The 25,789-nt window shown below is 47.8% G+C and overlaps 1 protein-coding gene across 3 annotated transcripts in view; it reads right to left on the reverse strand.

Moving 5' to 3' along the window:
- Window positions 1–25,789, reverse strand: part of Smyd3 (SET and MYND domain containing 3) — a 585,856-nt gene that overhangs the window by 83,931 nt on the left and 476,136 nt on the right. For all 3 annotated transcript variants that reach the window (XM_042258703.2, XM_042258712.2, XM_042258710.2), the window contains 2 exons: window positions 15,001–15,088; window positions 9,124–9,298 (listed from right to left, as the gene is read on the reverse strand). In XM_042258703.2, the coding sequence (XP_042114637.1) occupies window positions 9,124–9,298; window positions 15,001–15,088 (263 nt within the window). The remainder of the gene's footprint in view (window positions 1–9,123; window positions 9,299–15,000; window positions 15,089–25,789) is intronic.

Consider the following 25,789-nt stretch of genomic DNA (forward strand, 5'->3'; position numbering starts at 1 on the left):
TGAGAGATGAAGGAGGGCTCTTCAGGTCCTTCAGCCTTTCCTCTCTGTAGTGCCGATGCTAACAAATAGCCGGCAGATGCTTTTACAATTGGTGAACTCGATTTATCTCACTTTGGGAGGACATTACAGCGATACTTCCCATTACAAGTGAGAGCGGCTTGTTTCCTCTTTAATTCTGAAGGGCAGCGTTAGTATGATTGGTGTCCTTTGTGTAGAAGGAGCAATTTCTACCGTCCACTTCACTCTCTGCAGAGCAGGGAGCTCTACCCACTGCCCCCACCACAGCAGGGGCTGCCCTTGTTCTGGGGCCGGGGCTCTGGTTGCCCACTGTCTTTCTTAGAAGCTGGCTAGACCACTTCCCTTGGCTACATTGGACAATAAGAACATTAACCATTTCACAAGCTCAAGGGCTTTATATTAGCTAGTTCAGAGGGTGTTTTTCTTGCTCAAAATAGCTTGGCTATCTCCAAAACTGGGACTACAATTTCGAAGGACATCCACTGCCCACCTCTCGTTTCTCTCAGGGACCTCTTACTGTTCTTTACAAATGTTATGGCCGTTCTCTGTCACTGAGCAAATTTGTGAGGCTTGAGAAATCAGTTTCATTTGTGCGATTTAATTGACAGTGCATTCATCTACCCTTGGAGAATTTCTAAAAACTTAATATGGATTTCATTCAAAAAGACACAAATACATGGCATAGAAGTATATTGACCAAATTTTTAATAATCATAAAGCATGTGCTTTATATGTGATTAAAATTAGTGTTGAACTTTTTTTTTTTTTTTTTTTTTTTTTAAGTTTTAGGTCTTTCCAAGTCATAACCACCATGTCCCATTTCTCGGGCCTGGGTGATTTCTTGTTGCTCCCTCCTGAGGAAAATGGGATTTTTCTGTCTTTGATTTTCCTGTCTTTGATTTTTCTGCCTACTTTCTCTTCCAAGAGGTGAGAAAAGGAAGAGGAACGGCAGCTTTGTACTGTCAGGGTGACTGACCACAGACTGATTCAATGGGAGACCGGCCACGCATGGCCAAAGATTCCCGAGGATCTGCTCTCCGCCTGTGGCTTACACTACGATTTGTTGTACTCAGAAAGTGAGGGGTTTCTGTCAGCAAAGTCAAAGGGCTTCTGTAAAGCCTTGGGAAAGTGGAGGAGAAGAAGTGAATGGCGATGGGCAATGTGCGTTCTAGGAAGGCTTTAGTAAGCAGGAAGCCCAGAAACAACTTCTCAGCACACACACTGCTCATAGACACAAAACAGTACGGGTTTCCTGTGACCCAGCCCCAAGCGGGGAGAATGGCCTTTTTCTTGGGCATTCATCCACAGCGGCAGGATTTGAAGGTAAGGCGGCATTAGTATCCTTGACCCAGCATAGAAGAGAGAATGCCAGAGTGAAAGATTGCCCACCATACAAGCCAGGCAGGAAAACAGCAGGGGTCTCTAGTCAGCCCCACAAGCCGGCACGTGACGCAGCAGAACTCGGCAATAAGGCACTGTCCTGGAGCATGGGGAACCTGCTGGGGGCGAGCAGTAGCTGGTCTCCTTCTCTGGGCAGCTAGTGTCTACATGGCTGGTTAGGCAGGGAGTCTCCACGGTCAACCCAGTTGTTCTTGCACATGCTGGCCGAGGTTGCTGCACACCTTTGGAGCTTCCAAACTCAAGCAGAAGGCTTACAAGCAAAAGGGTTATTTTTCCAAGAATGACAGGTGACATCTACTGGACCCACACTCATGAAAAAAAAAATAGATGCAGAGGAACTGATCCTTGATACGGGTAACTTTTAGAAATGGTGAGAAGGCAGTGGTTAAACTGGATGCAGATTGCCAAGAACATGGGCCAAATTCTAATCCTCCTATAATCCCTTGTAAATGACCTCCAAATGAGACAGCATTTGGAGATAGGATCTTTAAAGAGGTAATTGTGTTAAAATGAAGCCTTTGGGGGTGGGCCTTCATCCAATTTGTGGCTTTATAAAAAGAGATTGAGACAGATAGAGAAACCTCTGGGGTACCCCTGTGCAGGGGGGTACCATGTGGGGACACAATGAAAACCCGCCATCTACAGACTAAAGAGACAGGCTTCAGACAAAGCCCCCAAACTACCAGCACCTTAACCTTGGACTTCTAAAGCTGTGAAAAGACAAATTTCTGGTGTCTTAGCCACCTAGGTGCTGGTATTTTGTTAAGGCATCCTGAATGAAATGATCCAGTGGGTTGGATCAACATATAGCCGAGCGAGGCTGCAGGGGCATTTATGGCCAGCGATGCTTGCCATAGGACAGGCTTTAGCTACGGACAGCACCCTGTCTATGTCAGGCTTGAAGGAGACAGAGCAATGACTGACATGTTAAGATCAGTCAATGAATCAGAGGAAACAAAAGGACTTGATCCAAGGAGGAAATCTCATCTGTCACTGGTCAGGCCTGGTTTGGTCCCTGCGTTTCTTCTCAGGCTTTCGGCTAACTGTCCTCTTGGAAAAACCCCCAAAGTGATAAACATCTGGCTGCTGATCATTATTTCTAAACCCCACCGGGACGAGTACTCTGCTTTGCCTGTTTATTTACCGCTTTAACCCCATGCATGTAATAAATATCAATAGATGTTTTTGATGAGAAAATGACTACGCATATGAAGCAGGAGATGGGCATGTTCCCATCAAAGCATCCAGAAGGCAGGCAGTAAGAGTGAGCGGGAGATGGGCCAGCATTTGTTGGTACAAATGATACCTTAAGCCCACCTCCCACTGGCCAAAGGATCTCTAAGACTCCAGCTTAGACACAGGCAAGACTGAGGGTACTACAGGCATCTGATGTCCTGAAGATACATGTCCCCTGTCATGGACATGGGAGTTCACACACAGACCTGGACAGGAAGACAATTGTGCCGTGCAGCCATAACAGGCCAGGGAGGAACAAGAAGTGGCTGTGGATGAGTAGGGATCCGGTGCTCCAGCCACAGGGGTAACTAGCGGGGTGATCATCACTGGTGACTGTGAGGCGGAAAGCGGCTCCTCTGAAGGACAGGCGGGCAGCCGTTCTCGGTGGTCGAGAGTGACAGACGCACACGGACATGTGTGGTCAGGAGGTGTGGAGACACAGACTTTGTTCACGTCCAGCACACTCGGGGTCACTGCAGTCACCTCATGGGGGCTGGGCAAGCATCAGCAGCGTTCAGTCATCCTGTCATTTTTGTCCCGTCATTAAGTCAGGTGGGACACAGCCAACATAGACTACAGTGTGGTCTGCTAGGCTGTCAGATGACCTGGGTCTGTCTTTTGTCACCCAGAGCTCTGTGTGGATGTGCAGCACTCACTTGAGAGCCCGAGGCCTGGAGTGGCGGGGATGGGCTAGGAGACAGTGTCACTAGTCCTGTGTCCCTCAAACGGGCAGGCCCACGGTGACCTGCCTTTCAGTCTTATTTTTCCCAGAGGGACCGAGGGGGAACACATGCCGAAGCCTTGGATAAATCTGTGCAAAAACTGCTCTCAATTTCTCCCCTAGAACAAAAGCTACAGAGTTGAGCCACAGTTTGAGCTGCGACTAATTCAAGATTGGAATCCTCCAGTATAGCCAGGTCAACACCGCATCCTACGCAAATGTCTAGGTGGTGTCTTAAGTAAATGGACAGGTCTAAAGGAAGCCAGGGTCCCTTTGTGAGGGGAGAACCATTGAAGAACAATTTTCCCTTTCTCCAAGTCCCCAAGAAAAGTGTAGCCAGAGAAACTGCTAGGAATCATCTCGTCATTATTCCAGCCCTTGCCCAACACTCCTGTTAGCGCCAGACTTTCCCCACCAGGAGAACACAAGTAATAAGGTCTGAGCTGGAGCCAGTGTTTTCGTAACACACGTCACTGAACCATGAACACCGCTGTCACCTCCTCCCCCTTCCTCTTCCTGTCATTTCCCCACCATTTCCTCCTCCACTGTGGCCTCTAATGTTTTCGTTCTAGATTCTGAATTGGGAATCTCTCATTCTTTGGAAATCGAATTCAGTGAAAAGGCTTTGTGTTAAAGACTAAAGTCACACTCTGTGAGTCTTGCCGAGTCCCTGCCCCACTGCTGAACAGGTGGTCACTGGGCCAGTGTCCAGACAAGGGCCGTGGCCGGCAGCTGGTCTTACTGAACTGACAGTTAACTAAAAATACAGCTGATTAAATCACACACACACACACACACACACACACACACACACACACACACACACACACACACAGACAGAGAGAGAGAGAGAGAGACAGAGAGAGAGAGGGAGAGAGAGAGAGCGCGCTCAAAATTAGAGCAGAGATCCTGCCAAAGACAGTACCATGTGGGAAAAAGTGTTTACACAGATAATGGATAGACACCTACATCAGTAAGTGGAGAATAAGATGGATGTTCGCTCATGGATGAGCTGACTCTCTAAAGTATACCATAGAAGATAAACAGTGAGCACAATAAGAGAACCAAACGCCCAGTGACACTTGAGCACCATTTCCCCTTCCCTGGAGAGATCTGGCTTGATGATTCTCTATATCTCACCTGTGAGTCCAGATTAGAAGGTTCTAAACTAGGTACAGCATCCAAGAACCTCAACACCCAAGAGCCCTGAAAATGAGCTTCAGTGACAGACCCTGACACAAGCATCCTCAGATACTGGCCTAAACACACCTGTGCTACATGGAAAGCTCTCAGGGCTTAAGCATGGGGATGTGACTGCCTCTGTCACCTACCCAGGTCTCCTTGTGGTAATGTGTAGCAGGCACATTCTTCTGGCTTCTAGCCTAAAGTCCTGTTAACTGATGGCAAACATCATGAAAGAGAAATTGCCAGCCTTTGGAAGAGAAGCAGCTGGAAAGCAATGGTGGGAGGTCCTGGTGGGGTTAAAACCTTACATTTTTACCAACTGCTCAACTTTCCAAAAGTTTCCAAATAAAAAGTCACAAGATGACTAGCAAAGTGGGAAGCTGTGCCACAGCTGTGTGGGTTCAGCAATCCCTGAGTTACAAACACCTGACTAATCACATGCCGTGGCTGCCACCCCCCCAGCCGGATTTCACTTCTCCTCCTGCCAATGCCATTTTTACTGACAGGAAAGTGCAGATACCTTTCTGAGCTGGAATCTTGCCTTCTTTCCCTGGGCAGACATCCCTTCTCCCAGCTTCCTATGACACTGGATTGTGTACATCTGCACGTAGAACTCGAGCATCCTTTCTAATTGATCCTTCTCCGCATTTTCCCCAGGTAACTCACAAAGTGTTGTTTCCAGTGCCACAAAAGGACCACTTATGAACAAAATGATTATCAACAAATCTTAGCTCCCAGGCTTTGATTGAGGGGATGGAGAAAGTCTGGATATATTCTGAAATAAATTTAGATCAGGAATAATTTAATAATAATAATAATAATAATAATAATAATAATAATAATAATAATAAATAATGAACAGATTCATCCCTTCTCAAATCCCCTTAAGGATAAAGTGACATTGTGGTGGGTAGGGCACAATTTGGTGACAGCTATCCAAATTTAAAAGGAGTATAGTTTATGGTAGAGCAAGTGAGCAATTAGGAATTTGTACGGATCTGACCACATTGGCACACAAAGGAGAATCAATTGATTCTCCTTGATGTGACTCATAGCATTGCTTGTCACAGTGGATAGAGTGGAAACAGAATTACGGCCCAATTCTGAGATGACCCGATGTGCATCTGTTAAAAGAACGAGGCACATATACTTGGGAACTGATCTAGACATTTCGTTATATTTCCAACTTGCCTTGTGGAAGATTTAATAAAAAGGCCTATATTAAATTGCATCATGAAGTTAAGTAAGATCTATTGAGTAAAAATAAGTGAGTAGCAAAACAGGGGTTGGAAGCAGTGGGGCTGGATGGAAATGGGATCTGGACTCTGTCCTCCAAGGTCAACGGCCAAAGCTTAGCTGAGGTCACGAATGACAAAATGCTCACAACCAGAGACTTGACCTCAATCCAGGCGCAGCAAATAGCAGACTGATATTGTCAAATTATTCCTGCAGACGGCAATCCAGGCACCTCTCGGTAACCCAGACCTAGCTAACTGTCCATGTCCTTGGCTAAATGGGAGCAAGAGCCCACCTAGAGCAGTCACAGGCCACTGTGCAGGTGACTGATGGCACATGAAAGCCATCGCCACCATCCCATTCCCTTCTTGTTCCAAGACGGTCATGTGGCCTGCTGCCCTTATTTTCTCTTCTGAGCCAAAGGGAAAAGGACAAAGTGTGTTCCTGTTTCTCTTAATGGTGTCGGTTCTAGACTGTCCCTAGTCTTTGCTTCTACAGAGCCTCTGCTGGCAAATGTCACGAGTCCTACTCACTGGAAGTGGAGCAGCACAGTGCACAGTATTCTGCAAAGAAATCCCTCAAAGGGCCCTAGTGAGGAGAAACTGAAACAGCGCTGGAAACCTGTCACTGTGCACAGGACAGAACACACACTTACTTACAGAGAGAATGTGACTGGCCAACACCACAAAAAATATAACCAGAAGTTTCTCAAACACAAGTATGATGTATTATGTCTCCCAATATACTGTGTCTCCCAATAAAATAAAACTTGCCTGGAGATCAGAGGAAAAAGCCAGCCACTATATAAAGCACACGCCTTTAATCCTATCACTTGGCAGGCAGGGATCTGTCTGGATCTCTGTGAGTTCAAGGCCACACTGGGAACAGAGCTGGGCATGGTGGCACACGCCTTAACTTCCAACACTAGTTAACCATGAAGGTCTGGAGGTCTGTACAGACAGACAGGAAGTGACAGAGCTGGGCAAGAAGAGGAAGTGATGTAGCTGGGCTGAGAGAGCAAATGAGAGAACAGAACAGAAAGGCATACAGGTGTGGGCAGACAGGAAGTAGTTTGCCTTTGGAAGCTGTGGAGCTGGTGAGGTGAGGTTAGCCTTGGCTTTTCGTATTCCTCTGATCTCCGGTTTTAACCCCAATTTCTGGCTCCGAGTTTGTTTTTATTAATAAGACCATTTAGCAATTCGTCTACATACAAGGGAGTATGCTGTGGAGGACTTGGCTTCACCTATGTGGAAAGCTGTCTGACTCAAGTGTGGGTCAATCAAACTGCCAGCTGACTGGGGCTCGGTCAGTGCTGTGCAGAGGTCTCTGTAAAGTGTTGACAAAAGATTCAAAATGAATTCAGAACTGTTAGGGACTTCTGGTAGGACAATTTAGATGACTGTTTCAGGCTGGCCTTGGCAGGGCAGCCAGGATGATAAAGAAAAGGGGACCATGGGCAAGAAGAATCTTCTACAAAGACCAGCCCGGGGTTGGGGGTTGGGGGGCGGGGCACAGTGCTGCCACAGGGGCCTTGGAGAAAGGTGGGATTTCTCCGTCTGCAGCTCCTGGCATGGGTCCATCCCTTTACTGTGCTGCCCGTGTTCTGAGCTGCCGCGGCCAGGCCTCAGCCTTCAGAGACTGTGCCAGCCATCACAGTCTGCCCGGCATGTCAACACCCAGCAAGGCTCTGAGAAAGCAGCCTTATCTCTCCGTGTTCCATTCAAACTTTCAGAAAACCCACAAGATTCCTCACCCCGAACAGACATTCCACTGCTCATGGGAAAGTCTCCGGTCTCAGCCCTCCAGGCAGTTAGATTAAAGCTGACTCACAGACGGCTCCAAAGCCGTTCACCACAAGGGAACGAAAGCAGCCACCTGCCAAAGCCTGGAAACACCCTCGGGTCTGGTGCCACTGGCTGGCTTGTGGGTCTTTGCCATCTCCTTGGTAGTGGGGCCTTGGTTATCTTCAGGCTCTTCTCGGCCCACAGCTAGTTCTGACCCAGATCCGACTGTTGACCTCGGCTCACGCAGGCTTGCTATCTCTTTCCCTGTGACAGTCTAACCCTGCTTCTGTTCTTGACACGCAGGGCCTGGTAACTTCCCCTCCCGGCTGTCTGTCACCTGGGGCTTCCCTCCAGTAGGGACAGGCTGTGCCCCACCCACTTCACTTTGAATCACTCCCTGTACCTGCTGTCCAATGTCCCATGGGGCTAGACCTGGATTCTCCCCGTGCCCCGCCATCTTTGGCCAGATTGCGTTGGTATCATCTGCAGAATGGGGAGGTTTACATCTTCCAGGAACGGTGCCTTGCTTTGCAGACACTTTATGTCCCCTTTACGTCTCATGCATCCAGATGTCTTCGCCATGGTAACCTTGTCCTGTGCTGGGCACTGGGCAACCCTGATCTCAGACTATTCATCTGCCCCGCGTTCTCCCATTGGCTCGCTCCCAGGCTCAACTTCTGCTCTTAGCCTAGAGAAAACCGGAGCCCCATGGCCAGAAGTGTCAAACCTCCAGCACTTGAGTTCAACCTCCCTTTCCCCTCAAAACTGCTCCACATTACAAGACCACCCAGCAGCAAACACCCACCCCCCTGGAGGAACTGAACAGAGGCAGTCAATCTCCATCAGACATGGTGGCACATTCCTGCAATCCCAATACTGAAAAGGGGTCTGAGGCAGGAGGATCACAAGTCAGAGGCTAGCCTGGGCCACAGAGCTAGATCTTGTCTACACACACACACACACACACACACACACACACACACAGTGGTGAATTACCCATCATTCACCAACAGTTTCTTCTCCGATGCAGTGACCCATTGGAGAAGAGCAGTTACAAGGTGGCTATAACGGTGGATCATCTGTATACAAGCACTCTGACAGACATCAGTTCTGGACCCCCGCACCACTGTAAACCAATCGAAGAGCAGCCCATCCGCCTCCCTCACCTGGACCAGTGGTCCAAAGACAGGACTGAGTCACATGTTCCTCTCTGCCTCCCACCACCACCACCCCTCCCCGCCGGCTGGCCTTGGTCACTGCAAATGGGTATTAGCATCACCCAGTGCACACAGAGACAGTATAGACATTTCTGAACTCATTTCTGAACATGCACAGTGCCAGAAACCTGGAAACAGCTTTGCCAACGACTGAGGAATGTGTGAAGTAACAGAGCAATGAATGAAACAAGGTTTGGCTTCCCACGCTGAAAGCCAACGGGACACTGGATATGAGACAGGAGGGTCAGAGTTTCAACAGCGGCCACCCCGTCCTGCGCGCGCGAACAGTGAGGACAGCTGTGTGTCAGCCCCGCCTGGCACTCACCGGTAGGGCTCCATGGTGCGCATGGCGTAGAACAGGGCCTCCTCCAGCATTCCCAGGTTGATGCAGGCATCCATGGCACAGTCGAGCACCTTCAGCTGGTAGATGTTGATGTCGGGGAGCCGTTCAGAGTTGCTGCTTATGATCGCCTGGCACAGGCCCAGAACCTGCTCCCACTCTGTTATTAACTTAGTTAAGGATTCATTGTCTTCATCAAGGAAACACAGAAGCAAACGGAGATGTCTAAAAGGCTTAAGAGTTCCCGGGCGCAGGAGGGAGGAGGCGCCCATTATTTTGTACAGATGAGCTGCCTGGAAACACACTTGAGAGACAAAAACACGTTCAAGTGGCATCTTAGGGAAGCAAATTCTATTTACATCAACAAACCATCCTCTAACCCAGTCTGTACTTTAGGAGAATTAAAACTCCCGAAGAAATATTCCTTTTTCACACGCCTACATGTTTTCTCCTTCGACTTAGTTGAGAAATGAATGAAGGTGTTTATTAAACTGGACCAAAGCTTTAGTTCGGCTTCCAATTATTTACTGCGGAATTATTTCTGTTTAGAAGAGAGCATCCCTTCTGAGAAAGGAGAAGCTTCTGACTCATCTGAGTCCTGGCCATGCATGGAGCCCAGCCCACACCAGTGCACAGGCCTGCAGCAGATGCAGCCATCTGAGGGAATGCATTTCCAGTGGGTCTTATATTTAGTGTTTATTAGAAAACAAAAGTGATCCCAACCTATACTGAACTGAAATAAATGTATGCTTACTTTAAACCCAAACACTGGAAGAAAATATTAAGAGTTGTGCATGGTGGCGCACGCCTTTAATCCCAGCACTCGGTAAGCAGAGGCAGGTGGATCTCTGTGAGTTCGAGGCCAGCCTGGTCTACAAAGTGAGTTTGAGGACAGCTAGGAATACAAAGAGAGACACTGTCTCAAAAACAAAACAAAACAAAACAAACAAAAAAACCCGAAAAGTAAGAAAGAAAATATTAAGAACAGTTTATATATGTGTACCATGAGTAAGGGAAAATGATATCTTAAAAAGAGCAAGAAGAGCCACTGCTTTCTGATTAACCACATGTCAATTAAGTCAGTAATTAATTTCATGGAGCTTCCACATGATATTCCACTCCCCATGAGTTGCACCTTGCTTCTCAGGGCAGCCTCAAATCACTGGCTCCAGTAGCCAGTCCACCTCAGTCTCTTCAGTAGCTGGGCCTACAGGTGTGTGGTACTTGGCTCAGCTTCTAACCTTGCCCCTGCAGACTGATATCCCCACCATCTTACAGAGGCAGCTGGAGGGCTGGAGACATGGGGGTTCCTCCATGGCCCAGCTGAAGGTGCATGTGTGGGACCCAAGTGGGGTCACCACCCAGCTCCTCTGATCCATGCTGAGACGAGGCTGGGCATCTCCTTGACCTCCACCCCCCACTTCCTACCACTGTAGCTCTATACTCTTCTGCTTTGATGTTGGAATTCCACTTGGGAGAAACATTTGAAGATTCAATCTACAGAACAAACAGTGTAGATCTTCTTCATCAATAGAACTTGGTTCAAACCTAAGCTTGTTCTACCATTGTCAGATTTGGAGCTTTGGAAAAGTCAAATGCTTTGAGGTAGGCTGGAAATAAAACACCTGCCTTGGTTAAAAAAAAAAAAATCAAACCTAAAAATGGGGGGAAATCTTTTTGTGCCCTCTCATGAGCTAGGCGGAGTTCTGTGTGTCATGGTCATTGTTGGGAAGTGTACTGGGGTACGCAAAGCATATGGCAGAGAGATGAGAGTCTTTCAACTTTCCTTCCTGTCACAGCCCTGAGCCTGACAGACTGAAGGGAAAGAGGATGGAGTATGGAAGAGCATGGAGGATGGAGTGACCCCTCCCCCAGTCTCTTCACAACTCCATGTCCCACACACATCCCCTGAACCTTAACTCCAGGCCTCTTCATCAGTGTCCTGACACAGCAACCCTTGCCCTGAACAGACAGCCCATGTGTGCAAAGCTCCTCCATCCCTCTCCCCACAACAGCCCAAGTGTGCAAAGATCCTCTACCCCTCTCCCCACAACAGCCCATGTGTGCAAAGCTCCTCCATCCCTCTCCCCACAACAGCCCAAGTGTGCAAAGCTCCTCCATCCCTCTCCCCACAACAGCCCAAGTGTGCAAAGCTCCTCCATCCCTCTCCCCACAACAGCCCAAGTGTGCAAAGCTCCTCCATCCCTCTCCCCACAACAGCCCATGTGTGCAAAGATCCTCTACCCCTCTCCCCACAACAGCCCATGTGTGCAAAGATCCTCTCCCCCTCTCCCCACAGAATCCGCTTCCCTCTGCTGGTGCCTGTAGAGCACTACTTCCAAAGCACCAGGGAGTCTTTTTACCAAGCTACACCTGTGAATGGGGAAGACTATCTTCATGAACCTGCCAGAAGAGATGTTTCCTCTCCACTGAGGCACGACACCTTACTCCAGAGCATCACTTCCTTGGGAAGAATTTCAAGCTGAGGGCCCTTTATGTCATCTCTTCGGGCCGAGTCCTGGCTCCGATCCCAGAAGGGGTTCATGTACTGAAGACCGTGATTTGAAGTTATTGACAGTTGGTGATTGTCTTTTGTATTCATGTGACATGGATGTTTCAAGTTTGCTGAAGGGATCCTCCAGAGGTTGGGGGAAGCGGTGTCTTAGGCAATGCACTGATTTTGAAACAGATTGCCACGCTAACCTCCGTGGCTTTTCATCCCAGGATTAGATGTCTGACAAACTGTCAGGAGGAATGGCTGTCTCTTACACAGTGCCAGACATTTCTGTGGCAAGGCTTGGGCCTTATTGTAACATCGTCTGCTGGGTCCCCATTGTTACTTTGCCTACTCATTTCCATAATGTACTCGACCGCAAGAAGCCGAGGTGAGACGCCTTGCGAGTGGAAACCAGATGTGCTATTCTGTACCCACACACAGCAATACATCCACACACCCTTTGCCAAGCAGGAAAGGACTTCTTTGCCAAGCTCCCTCTACAATACTGGCAACTATCTCCTGGCAAATAAGGTAAAGCTTTTCATGTAAGCTGCTCCAGGGGAGGGGGAGGGGGAGGGAGGAACAGTTTTACCTACAAGATTCTTTCCAGGTTAATGCAGACATGTATCTGCTCAGAGATTCATCCGTGCCACCTGTGGCGTCTACTATAACCGCTGTTCCAGTGAGGCCAAAGAGGACCCCAAAGGCACAATGGGGGCTTTCTTTCAAATGTTCCTAATGACTACAGGAGGGTGGGGACAGACAGACAGACAAGGGAGTGAAGTCACTTGGGAATTAGTCATCTTAAGACAGGCTGCCAGAGCAGGGTCTGTGCCCATCTAGCCATGCTTAACATCATTCTGGGTCCCTTTGCATAAAAACTGACCCTGTGCTCATTTCCAGCAGGTTCTTTCCTCATGTGTGGCGCACTGACTAGAACCAGGAGCAGCACACCATGTCATCCTCTGCATATTAGCACGTTTCTGCCCTCGGAGACACTCTCCTCCATGGCTGGCCTGAAGTCCAACTCACCTCCCAGACACAGTGGAATCATCACTTCCTCTGTAAAACATTAATATCTCTCTCTCTCTCTCTCTCTCTCTGTGTGTGTGTGTGTGTGCATATGCATATGTATATATATTTTCACCAAAATATGTATTGTATTATTCCGCTTTGCACTATTATGATGAACTATCAGATGCAAAATACCCTATGAAGCAATGATAGGCTTATGAGTTCCAGAGATTCCAGAACATGTTCAGATGGCCCCATTGGTGTGGCCTCCAGTGAGGGCACCATACAGCCAGGGTGGGAGTGGGTGTCAGAATAAGCATTTACATTTCAAGCCAGGAAGCAGAGTGAGGCTGACAGACCAGGACCTGATGGTCCCCTTGAAGGCATTCTTCCCACTCAATGACTTTCCAGTAGGCCCCACTCCTTAAAGGTCTGCCATACCTCCCACTAGAGGCACCCTGGGGGCTAGATTTTGAACTATGGACCTTTGAGAAATACTCATCTGAAACACAGAACAGAGTGATTTGCATAATTACTATCCCACTATGTGAGAGTTGTGGATGTTGGACTGTGTCTTCTAAGTTCGGCCTGAATCACGGGGTGGATTAGGACTAGTAAATACCTGAGTAGCCAAATACCTGGCAGAGTCGGTTTCCACTTAAGCCTCACCCAGGTGAGACTGAGATGCTCTGTGGTGTGCTAAGGCCTGATTCCTGCTGCATAGGACCACAGAGAACAGGACTTCTCAGTAGTGTAGCAACTCTAAATCCATGAGCGTCAACCCAGAGCTGGCTGTTTCCAGGACCTTTCATCACATTGACAGGTGGAGTTTCAAACTTCTCCTCAGCTCTCTGCCATTCCTCATAATGAATTTAATTCCTCTACAGCCCTATTAATATTCTATACCCCAGACTGAATCTGAGATTCTAGATCGGATCAGCCCGATGTCACCCCCTTTCTCATTTTATAGTCTGTATTTCTACGACTGCAACCCAAGATCACAGTCGTCTTTGGGGAGTTATAACATGCTTGTACACTTTATTAAATTTTACTATTTACCAAAGCCACGCAACCCTCTCGTGTGTTCTGCTGCCAAGCTTTATGCAGATCAACACGCTTCGACTCCTGGCCCCAGACAGAAGACTTTATATGCACTCTTGTCAAAGTTCATCCTCTCAAGTTCAGTCACCATTCAAACTGCCAAGGATCCTCCCGACTCTGCTGTCCTTCCCATCTCCATGTGAATGGAGAGTCTCTTCATCAAGGTACTGAATCAAAGGCGGCAGAGACAGAGCACCTCAGAGCGAGGCTGGTGGCATTTGCTAACTGAGTAAGATGCCTGGATCTGCTAGGACACAACGCAAATGTCTTGACCACTTCTTTTCAAAGCCTCTAATGAAATCTAGATGCAAACTTTACTTAAATAAAAAAAAAATCTCTGACTCTGTGGGTGGATCTGTTCTTGGTAAACTTCTTTCCTACTAACCAACTGTAGTTCATTAGTAAGACTTAACAAGCCCACTGAGCTAATGATTTCTGAAATTACACACTTCACTATTAAAAGGAGAACCTACCTATCTTCCCGTCCTTCACAGTTCTCTAACAGCATAATAAATTGGAAACCTTATTTGCAGGTTTTGTTGGTGTCTGGGATACGTTCATCCCAAAGCATCTGATGACCTTTTGGTGACCTTTTCATTCTACAGTCTTTCTTACCTGTGGTTCCCCCATCACATTTGCGTCCGAGTGGAGTCCTCTATAGACAGTGACCTCTGTCGCAGCCTCTGCCTATCCAAGTCCTGACCCTGATCTGGAATCCCCTTTACACAGTAAAGCACCAACTGGTCATCCCAGATGACCCATCATATGCTGTCTTCCTCTGCTCTGAACTCTGACCTATTCATGGCCCTTGTCATTCACACCAAGGGAATACATAACGGAGAACCCACCGCTGCTGTTGAGACTGGTTTGTAGGTTTGAGGGACAGCGGTATTGATTTATAAGGATTCGAACATTCCTTTCCAGAGACTAAAGTGGATGCAGGAGGAAGGGGGTCTAATGACTCTTACCTTTTGCACAGAAAAGGAGGAGGAGGAGGGAGAAGAGAAGGAAGAGAAAACAAAACAGAACACCAACCACTTTCCTTCCCACTGTGACTGGGCCATACTATTACCTGGCGGTGAGGTATGTCTAAGGTTCTGTGCTGATCTCACTGCAGTCCTCCCGGGCGGTTCCCCATACTGCTAGCTGGGCCAAGGCAGCGCTGAGAGCTTTCAGACCTGGCCCTGGCCCCGGCGGCTCCCGGGAAAGCAGCAGCCAACAGCTGGCTGGGCCTGCAGGTGAAAGGATACTCCAGTGTGCCTTCAGCTCTTCAATTTGTTTCAGTGATTCTTGAACCTCCTTCCATATTTGCTCATCACCCGTTAGCATATCAGCATCCTGTTCGGGCCAAATGGGAAGACAGGCAAAGAAGACAAATGGCCCAATTAAAACCCGGGCAAAGGATTTGAACAGACATTTCTCCAAGAAAGACAAACAAATGGCCTACAAGCACATGAAAACATACTGGGCGTCATTAATCATTAGGGAAATTCCATTCAAAACCACAGTGAGACGCTCCCTCCTGCCCGGCAACACAGCTCTGACCTGCTGGAGGAAAGCAAGGCACAGGAGGTATCATTAGGGATGCAGAGGAGCTGTCGGGCTGAGGCTCCAAGGGTGGATACGTACAGCGAGTGGCATGGCTTTGAAAAGTGGGCTTTTCTGCTCCTCAAACCATTGACCGACTTGTGCTCCTTACCATTTATGCCAAGAAAATGTGGGATGGAGCACCACACTGCTGCTGTTGTCTGGGTGGTTTGCTACGAAGCTTCTAGCAAACACAGAAACACCACCTTACTGACAGCGTTAGCACCTCATTAGTCCTGCTCCTGGGCAGGCAACCATGAGGAGTGAGAACATGGTCAACCAAAGACGTGTGCACAAATATCTGTGGTCCAAAAGTGTCCCAAAAGGATGTAACTCGAATGTCCATCATCTGATGATGGACAGATGAATAAAAACTCATCACAACGGACTATTGACTCATAATAAAATCAACAGAGGATCACTATATGCTCTAACGTGGATGAACCTTGAACACATTATTTTGGGTGAAGCAAGCCAGTCATTTTGTGCTGGTGAGATGACTCAGTGGGTGAAGGTGGCTGCAGCCACATGGGACGGCCTGAGTTCGAGCCCTGGGACCCACGTGGTAGAGGAGAGAACTGACTCTTAGAAGTTATCTTCTGATCACATGTGTCCCATAGCATGCACATGCCCTCCCCCAATAAAATGAAATAAAAATATAATAAAAGACTCTTAAAAGACTATACATTATATGATTCTATTTATATAAAATGCCCAGGCTGGGAAATGCACAGAAACAGAAGGTAAATTGGTGGTTGATCAGGGCCAGAGCAATTAGAAGGAATTGGGGAGACTGCTAATGGGCAGGGTTCCTTCAGGGACAATAAAAGTGTTCTAAAATTGACCATGATGTTGGTTGTATAACACTAAAAAGAGACTAAAACCCACTGATTTATATGTTGTAAACCAAGTGAACAGAACACTATGTGAATTATACCACAATAAACTTGTTTTTGAGAAGGTATAAGAGAAAGAGATTTTTATAAAGCTGTGATTTGGGGCTGGAGTGGTTAAGAACACTTGCTGTTCATCTAAAGGACTTGAGCTTGGTTCCCAGCACCTATGTTGGATGGTTCACAACCACCTGTAACTCAGCTCCAGGGGAGCCAGTGCTCTCTTCTGGACTCCAGGAGACCCCACACTCACGTATGTGCACAACCACACACAGTCATATACACACAGAATTTAAAACACACACACACAGACAGACAGACAGACAGAGACAGACAGACAGACAGACACACACACACACACACACACACACACACACACACACACACACACACAATCTTTCCTCTAAGACCCATTCTTTTTTAGGAAACAGTATAGTGGCTGAGCATGGCTTATCAACACAGCCAGGATAAAGGAGGGCAAGTCTACTACACTCATGTGGACCAATCCCAACTTACACAAAAATCTGGGAGAAAACAAATATCTTAATAAAAAAAAGTCTCATATTTTAATGATTTAAATTGTGAAAAAAAAAAAAGCCATCGAGATGGCGGGCTATTGTTGATTAAACGTCTGCTCTCTTCATTCACAAGCAGGTCTCCTCCCTTTCCTGTTTGCTAATAAGCCCTCAGCACGCAGCAGAGTGCTGGATTCAGGGTAGGTGTGTGGTACGGGCTGGCTGTGTTCTCAATAACATCCCATTTCATCTTTACACAGCTCTCATAAGGATAAGGCCATCCCTGGTGTATTCATGGGTGGGGAGTGGGTGCAGGCCACCCTGGGCCAGACAGTGAGGTCCCCCTGGTCTTCACAATACTGGAGAGCAATGATCAAAGCAACAGAAGAAAGTCTAACTTCAATTCCAAGTAAAATACTCTTCCCCTGGGTCACATGGTATCTGTCACTCCCACCTCCAACTCCTGCATGCCTAGTATTTCACGAATAAAGCTTTGAATCTGAAACTGGATGCAGAAAGGTTATAATTAAAATGTGCCTCCCCAGGAACAGGGCAATCCCTGTGAGAACCATTGTCATGTCAGAATAAGTCTGTGTTACTACATGTGTTAACATTATCCTGGTGTTCTGGCCAGGGGGAAAAAAGGCACGGAAAACAAGATTCCAAGTGCAACTGAGATAGACGGTATGCATAAGAAGAGAGGCGTCTGTGTCTGTGAACCGGGGCTCTATCAACCAGGGCTCTATCATTCTCTGTCTGTGCCATGTGTATGTGCAATGTACATGTGCAACAGAAGTCAGTTTTGGAAAAGACGCCGCATATGCATTCCCCTTTTAGGTGATCCTACAGGCAAATCCAGCTTTGTATCCACAGAATGGGTGGGGGTTGGGTGTCTGTGGAGAGGTGCACACCAGTCTTCCTCTATGTTCTTGCTCCAAGTTCATGGTCATCACCTAAAGTCTCAGTTTGACCATCTCATCCTCCTGCTTCAGCCGGTCACAGTCATCCATCTTTAAATATGCCCATCTTACTTGGCAGTCCCTACAGTGGACAGAATAAGAGGTCCCAAAGGTATCCATGTCCTGATTCTCCAGAGACCCCAAAGGTATCCATGTCCTGATTCTCCAGAACCTGTGGTGCTAGGTCACCTGGCAGAGGAGACTGCGTTGTAGATGGGATTAAGAGTTCTTTACAGATGATTATAAAACCAGGACTATCCAAGTGGGCCCAATACAATTAAAAGTAGGAGAGAGAAGCTGAAGAGGAAGTCTGTGTGTGTGTGTGTGTGTGTGTGTGTGTGAGAGAGAGAGAGAGAGAGAGAGAGAGAGAGAGAGAGAGAGAGAGAGAGAAAGAGGGGGGGAGAGGGGGGAGAGGGAGAGAGAGGGGAGGGAGGGAGAGAGAGAGAGAGAGAGAGAGAGAGAGAGAGAGAGAGAGAGAGAGAGAGAGAGAGAGAGAGAGATATGTGCATGCGTTTTGGGGGGTGGTATGAACTCAATCAGCAATGCTGGCTTTGAAGATGGAGGACAGAATGAGTCAAGAAACACAAGAAGTCCCAGAGACTGGAAAAGCAAGCAAGCAGATTCTCCTCTGCAGCCAGTGGAAAAGAGTGCAGCCTTGAGGATGCCTTGATTCTCACCCAGTGAGATAGGCTTGGGCTTCTGACCTATATAGATATGTAAGATAAAGTCTGTATTATTCTAGGCCACTCTGTTTGTGATCAGTTGGTACAACCAAGGAGAAAACCAGCACACACATCTTCTGGACTTCTGGCTACTGGAGCTGCACACAGCCCTCCCTGATCCTGAAATTAATTAATTTGATCAGTCATTAACTCGATTAACATGTAATGAGTGCCTACTAGGAACTGCTGTAAGCACTGGGGTGGAGCAGAAAAAAAAATAGTCGGCCAATCATGATGTTTACACAGAGGAGATGAGATGGGCAGACACGGGGAAGAGGGCTGGGGGTCTGGGAGAGTTTCAGAGAAAGTGTCCAGGGATGGGCTCGCTGAATGTTGTTTGAGTACAGGCCTGCGAGATGTAAAGGAGCAGCGGACAGGAGTCATAGAGAGAAGGACAGCAAATGTAACACGCTGAGGCAGGGGCAGGCCAAAAGGCGCAGAGGTCACTGTGGCCCAGAGCTTGTGGGCTGCAGTCTACGTGGATGTGGCATCTGCCATAGTTATGGGTCAGTTTCCTAAAGCTAAACATGGGTCACTAGTTTTCTAAATCTCACTTCTTCTCTGTCCCCTTCTCTCCCCAACAACTGGCGCACAGCACACAGCTCAGCTGAACGAGCTAAGAGTGGATCTGGAAGAGGAGATGTCTACTTGGAAATTTCTAGATGCCTCTTGCGTGGGTCTCAATCCTCCCATCTCACAGCTTCTACCCCCAACTGCCAAGGCAGGAATCAAGGCTGCTGGTGTGGCTCCGAGCCCAGCCTCCTTCCTCTAGACCATCTTCATGCAATCTGAATTTGCCTTTCTCCTGGGCTTGCTTCAGGGGTAAAATTTATCTGCGAGTTGAGACAGCCAAAGTATCTTCAACCATGGTCCACTACTTGCATTGGGAAAAACAGTAAAGACCCTAATGTGGACTGTAAACACATCTGGAGTGCGTGCAGAATGAGTGACACCATGGCCCCAGAAGAAAGCAACTTCACATGGGAATTACAACTAAATGTGCCACCGGGAACACAGTGTGACGGGCTGTTCCTGGAGGATGACCCTGCGCCTTTATTTACTTAACAAACGCAGTGTCTCGAGAGTGCTCTCATGCATTTGATGACAATGGTGCTGAGGGGACTTCCTGTTGGGGCTGGAGGAGCCAAGCTCGGGGCTCAGAGCTGAAGCTGACACCTGCTGGAACATTCCACCGTGGTCAGTGTCTCTGCACGGTCAGTTCCTCCCTCACTCCGCTCCTGTAGGCTCCGCACGTCTGTGCCCACAGTGGGGTCTGCCTCACCTCTCCCAGCTCCAGGCTAGAGGACCACACTCGGTTGTGTATGCACACACACAGGACTCATGACTATCAGCAGAAAGGGAGGCAGAGCTTCAGCCTTCCATTCTTTTCAGTGCACAAATATGAGGGGAAACGAGTATGTTCATCGCCCAGATCCTGAAGTGTGAAACCAGTGAACATACATCTTTGTTTCTATTGTTTTCTTTTCTTATCCAAAGACAACAAGAATACTTGCTATCCTTCAGGGCAACTTATCTAGGAAAAAGAAAATCCTCTTCAAATTTCAGCTTTACTAATTATAGGGCTTGAATAGGTGGCCTCCTATCTGCCTTTAGAAGGTGGATAAAATGTTCATTTCATGCATATATATCTCTAAAGTATCAAATGTATTACTACGGGCTGTTAGCACAGCTCAATGGCAGTTTGCCTAGCATGTGCCCAGCCAGCCTGGGTTCCATCCCTAGCCCTGCAAATCAATGCAAAGCAAAGCAAGGCAAGACAAGCAAACAAAACAAAGAACGAGTTTTCTACAAATGATAAAAGATAACTCAAAACATAAGCTGGAGGATTTGCAAACCCCCAACAGAGTCTCAGTGAGAGGTTGTCTACATTGACTTGGTTTATGGGCATCTATAGGGAAATAATCTTGACTACTTTGACTGATGTGGGAAGAGTCACCCGAAAATATGGGTGGTGTTTTCTTACAGAAGCCAAGATAAGGAACATGAAAGGAAAAAGGCGCTCGCTCTCTCTCTCTCTCTCTCTCTCTCTCTCTCTCTCTCTCTCTCTCTCTCTCTCTCTCCCCTCTCCTCCTCCCTCTCCCCCTCTCTCCCTCCTTCCCTTTCTTTCTTCCTTCCTTTTTTAAAGTTTTTCTTTGCTTGCTTGGCCTTTAACTCTTGCTAGTGAGGTCTGTTGCTGCAGCTGCTGCTGATTATTCGTCCACTGATGCTAGTATGCTAGAATGATGCTAGTATTATTTGGTTTCCAAAGTGAACTGAAGACCTTCGGCTTTCCTGGAATCTTGCAGGCTTTGGAGGCTGAGCAATTTTCAGGTTCCTCCTCTCTGGTTCCAAAGCATCACTGCTGGACATCTCCAGCACTATAACGTAAGCTAATTTAATCAATTAATTTTTAATATAAATAGTCATTCTATCAGGTTCTGATCGTCTAGCGCAGCCTGACTAGTACAATTAGATCAGGCTGGTCCAAGCAGCCCCTTGGGCTGACCCATGGGATGTCCCCAAAAGTCTTCTTTTCTATTACTCCCAGTTTCCTTACCTGGTGACCATCCCCCACTGGACCGATCAGAGACTGTGGCAGCATAGAGCCAGCTGAGTCCCACTCCTGGTGGCCACTCTCCCACAGACCTTGGGAAGCCCTTCAATAGCCAGTCTTCAAACCAACAGTAAAAATGTAGAAATAGCTAAGTGGAGGCCGAACTGACAGCTGCCCTTAGGTAAATCTGAGTGCCCTTTCCTCCCCCTGTTCCTCCTGACCATCCAAGTTCTTCATACTCCCCCCGCGTCCATCAGCCACCCTTCCCCATCACCTCTGTGCCCTGCACATCCACTTGGCCTGTCTTTCTGTTTGGCACCTACTTTTTCAGACAGAGGACGACATTACTGATCCTCCCTCAGCCTCCACCCCTCGCTGTGTGGGTTGTTCCCATTGTCCCTTTAGTTCTCAGCCCTCACTGCCCTGCACCAGGGCACCTCTGACCGCCCTGTGAGTCAGCTTGACCACGGAGCCCTGGAAGCCAGTCTGCACAGTTCCTATGGCAACGTTCTGTCAGTTATCATCTGGTCAGACTGTCTCTGGACTAGCCCAGGACTCTCTGAGGGACCCCGACCTACTCAGATCCGACACCCAGGACCACTTGGTAAGACACTCAGTGAGTGAGTGGTGACACAATGGATAACTAAGGAGAGGGAAGCTAACTTTTGTGATCTGTAGCCAAGAGTATTTTTGTTTTCCGGAGCTGAGGACCGAACCCAGGGCTTTGTGCTTGCTAGGCAAGCGCTCTACCACTGAGCTAAATCCCCAACCCAATGGCCAAGAGTCTTAGAAGACCAAAATTAATTATTTAAGTTGACAGCAATGACAATAACAACCAAGCAAACGGAATGTTGTTTACTGTTTTGGTTTTTTTTTTTTTCATATAACACTTCTACCTTGACTCACTTCTGATATTATGCCATCATGACTATGTTGGAGAAGGACATGTTTCCATACAGTGTAGTATTTACTAGACACACGGCTACTGGCCATAATTTAGAACCTAAAATGTGGCCAGCCAGCGCAAGAAATCCCACACTGGCTCAGGATCCATACTTTCAAAGAAGAACAGCAAAGTCTAGCTGGAGAGTGGGCTCAGTGAACTTCTCTGGCTTCTACCAAAACATCATTCTAAGCCATTTCAAGCTCTCTTGCCCAGACTTCTCTGACCCCTCTCCCTGGATGGATCGAGGCCATACACACCCCTGCTATACAGATGCTAAACTGATAGCCCAGAGTTGGTTTCCTGAATGTAAAAGCAGATGATTCCACAAAAATCTCACCACTACATAAAAGATGCCAATCGACACAGTTGGATTCAACCAGCCAGATGTGCACACCAGGACTTCCAGGGGCCAGTAGTCACCATGAATGAGAGAGCCAGGTTTCCTCAGTAGGGTGGGGTCTTGGCACGGGTGGTGGAACACATCCTTGGGGAAGCAGCCACTGGCGACATCAGATGACGCATTAGGGGCATCAACGCAGGTCTATCTTGCAGCAGGAAGCCACAGACAGCTGTGCTTGCTTGGTCTGCAAGAGTTTGATGTTGGAACTCTTGTGCTAGCTTAATTTCAGATGGTTCTCATTAAAAAGAAGAGGAAAAGGAGAAAGGCAGGCCGCCTCCCTGTATTTCCTGTTAGCCAATCCCCATGTAAACTCTAATTAGATTGACTGGAGAGAGAGAGGAGAATAGGAGAGGAAGGGAAATTAACAAACGTTTATACACTTGCCTAGTAATGCTGTAATTCTAGTGTGTTAAAGGGAGGGAAGCATGTGCTTTTACTTTTAAAAAAGTAGCATAAGGTTCAAATATCATGCCTGTTCTCTGGAGAGAAGCTGAGAGTCCCGAAATAAAAACCAGGATGGAAACATCTAATCTTTAGTGTCCTTGACTGTAGTACTTAGGTTCATGGATAACATACTGGGACTAATAGATGAACATACAGGATCACTAAAAAAAAAAACCTTTATGATTAACAGGAAATAGCTCGACTGGAACCAATTTCCACTTCCTCTGGCAGAAATAACTGAAAGCGGTTCAGATTTAACTTAGGGGGAAAATGGTTCTTTCATAACATGGAAAAAGGCTAAAACCAAAGCATTCACTATTGTATCAACCCCAGAGCAGCCAATGGGCAAAGGAGGCATGAAGGGAAGTGGAGGAGGAGGAAAGAATGTTCTCAACTTGAGATAGAATCAATTGCTGTGTGTTCCGACTAGTCATTTGCGAGCAAATGTACCTTTGCTTGCTTTTCACTCTGGCCGAAACTGATTGGTTCTAGTGCAACTCCACAGTTCTACGAGGCAACACATTCCACCCAATCTTGGTTCAGAGTTCATTGGCCAGCTCCAGAGAACTTCCAGGAGGAAAGGGGTGGTCAGGTCACGGCCAAGCTCTGAGAGTCGCCAAATCCTTTTACACCTGCAACCCCCCCCCCATCTCCTCTCCCCATCCCACAGGAGAAATCTCCGTCTCAGAGAAAGGGCGCCGACTTCTACAAAACCAGGTCTACACAGATGGAAAAAGGAGCATCTACAGAGTTAGGGCTGCTTGAAAGGTGAGCCTCACCAGTGGGGCCTGCTGAAGACTGACTGGCTTTCCCCACGCCGCATTTTGCAGGAAACGGCGGGCATGACAGACCAACATGCAAAGGCAGTTAAACATTATGTGAGGATATTTAAGGAGGCACCTCCATGCACCCTCCCTCATCCTGGAAAGATACGCTCCTGAGAATGCACGACAGGCCACTGGCTTGGCTTACAAGAGCACGAATTCAAACACATTCTTTTCACATTTGTGGAGAAACTCTTAAATGGATGGCTTGTGCAGCTGTAAACGCACATGATTCCGGCAGAGAGTCCTGCCAGTCTCCTTCTGTAAACACGAGGTGGGAGGTTTGAGACTCTGGGAAAAATGCAAAGATTTTTACAGGAAAACTGTCCGAATGTAGGCAGCCATTAAGATAAAGTACACCCCCAAATTTCAGGACAGGTTTTGTTTTAATGGAGACTGAAACCACAGCCTCGGCTCCTTAATCTTTTTTATGTCCTCTCCAGGAGCAGCTGCTTTCACTCACCTCTGCGAACAGACAGGAAATTGCTTTAAACTGCTACAGAGCGGATTCAAGTTAGCTTTAAGGGGCGACATCCTGGTGGTGGAGGGTAGGGTGGGTTACATGCAGTTGCCCCAAAGACATGGAAAAATAGGATGGGAGGTGGCTATGTGCTAGAGCGCTGGCCTAGCTGTGAGGCCCTTGGTTTGACCCTCAGCTCTGAAATAAAATAGGTGGACAATAGCAAGTCCTGTGCTTGAGGCATTGTGTGTCAGGGACCACGAAAGCAGCATGGAGGAACTCCACTCCCAGCTCTGCCATGGGCCAGCTGCAAGACCCAGAGCTAGCAGCCTCCCCAGGTGAGAACTTGATTTCGGTTACCATGGAGATGGAAACTAATCATTCCCGTTCACTGGTCACTTACATAGGTGTCTGCTGTGCCTGAGGAGAGTCCTTAAATTCTGAGAGCCGAGACTTTGGGCATCCATGGTTGTGCAAATTGCACACCCCTTCCTTCCCTCTTCCCCTTCACTCTATTGGAAGCTGTGTTTTCTCCCACACCACCCCAGCCAGAGCACAGAGGGCGCGTGGCACAGGACAAAGACTGTGCTCAACATGGCACTGCGTGCTGCCAACCCAAGACTTTGACTATGGTTGTTTAAGTCATGTGTTTCCGCTAACAGCCATGTATATAATTATCAGTAGGGACAATATCCAAACCCCAGGCCATTTATGGTATTTGCTTATCTCCTTGAAACAAGCACATCGGATTACTTAACCTGTGGTCCTCAAACAACCAGGGAGTTTAGCTGGGGTCCACACTAGCCATTTCAGATAACTAGTCCTGGGACATAAGTCTAGAGACACTTTCAAAGAAGGTCCTCGATGGAGTAACCAAAGGCAATTATTTCATTAGGGATCAGAAGCCATGCCTTAGCATCAGTTAGTGCAGCTTCCAGTAGCCTACTAATCTTTTTTTTTTTTCCTTTTTTTCAGAGCTGGATTGCACAAATCCACCAGAACTTACTTATGTTTCATAGGGCAGCACCAGAAATCTCAGACCGTATGTCAGGTGAGCAACAAGTTCCATAAGATTATGTCACAGTTTGAGGAAAACAACACCAAAACTTTGCCTAAAAGTAGAGGGGATCCATTTTGTCTTCTTTCAGTGACAGCAATTAATTCCTGCAGAGACCTGCTTCTGGAGCCTGGGCGCTCCTGGTGGTGTAGGTGGGGGGGGCGGTCGCTGCAGTCATGGTTGGCAGGACCACCTCTGTCCGGGCTTGGGAGGCCAGGAGGCCAGATGTATGGCACAGCTCTTCTTTGTCCTACCACACAGCCATGAGTGACCCTGCTCTGAACCACCACGACAACGACGACGAGGATGCTCTTCCTAGCAACTGTGCATCCCATGGAAGTGAAGTGCTGTCTGGCTGTGTGGCGCGCCGAGTCCTGGCGCCCCGCCACCAGAAAGCACATGTCTGCATTTTATATTCCCGTAAACTCCAGTCTGGCCCTCGGCCAGGGACCTCTTTGTAATGTCAAAGATAAAAGCTCTGGCAGTGTTTGGCACCCTGCCCCCACCTCCATTTTCTTGTAACCATCTTATAAACCAAGCATGCATGACTGTTAGCAGGGCCTTTTCAGACAGAGGGCTGATGGAGTTCCATAAACATCCCCCAAGGGTGAGTGGAGGTACCCTCATGACACCAGAAAAGAAAGGCTGGAGACGGGCAAGTGATCTCACCCAGGACCT

The sequence above is a fragment of the Peromyscus maniculatus genome, chromosome 11, assembly GCF_049852395.1.
Source record: "Peromyscus maniculatus bairdii isolate BWxNUB_F1_BW_parent chromosome 11, HU_Pman_BW_mat_3.1, whole genome shotgun sequence".
Lineage (NCBI taxonomy): Eukaryota > Metazoa > Chordata > Mammalia > Rodentia > Cricetidae > Peromyscus > Peromyscus maniculatus.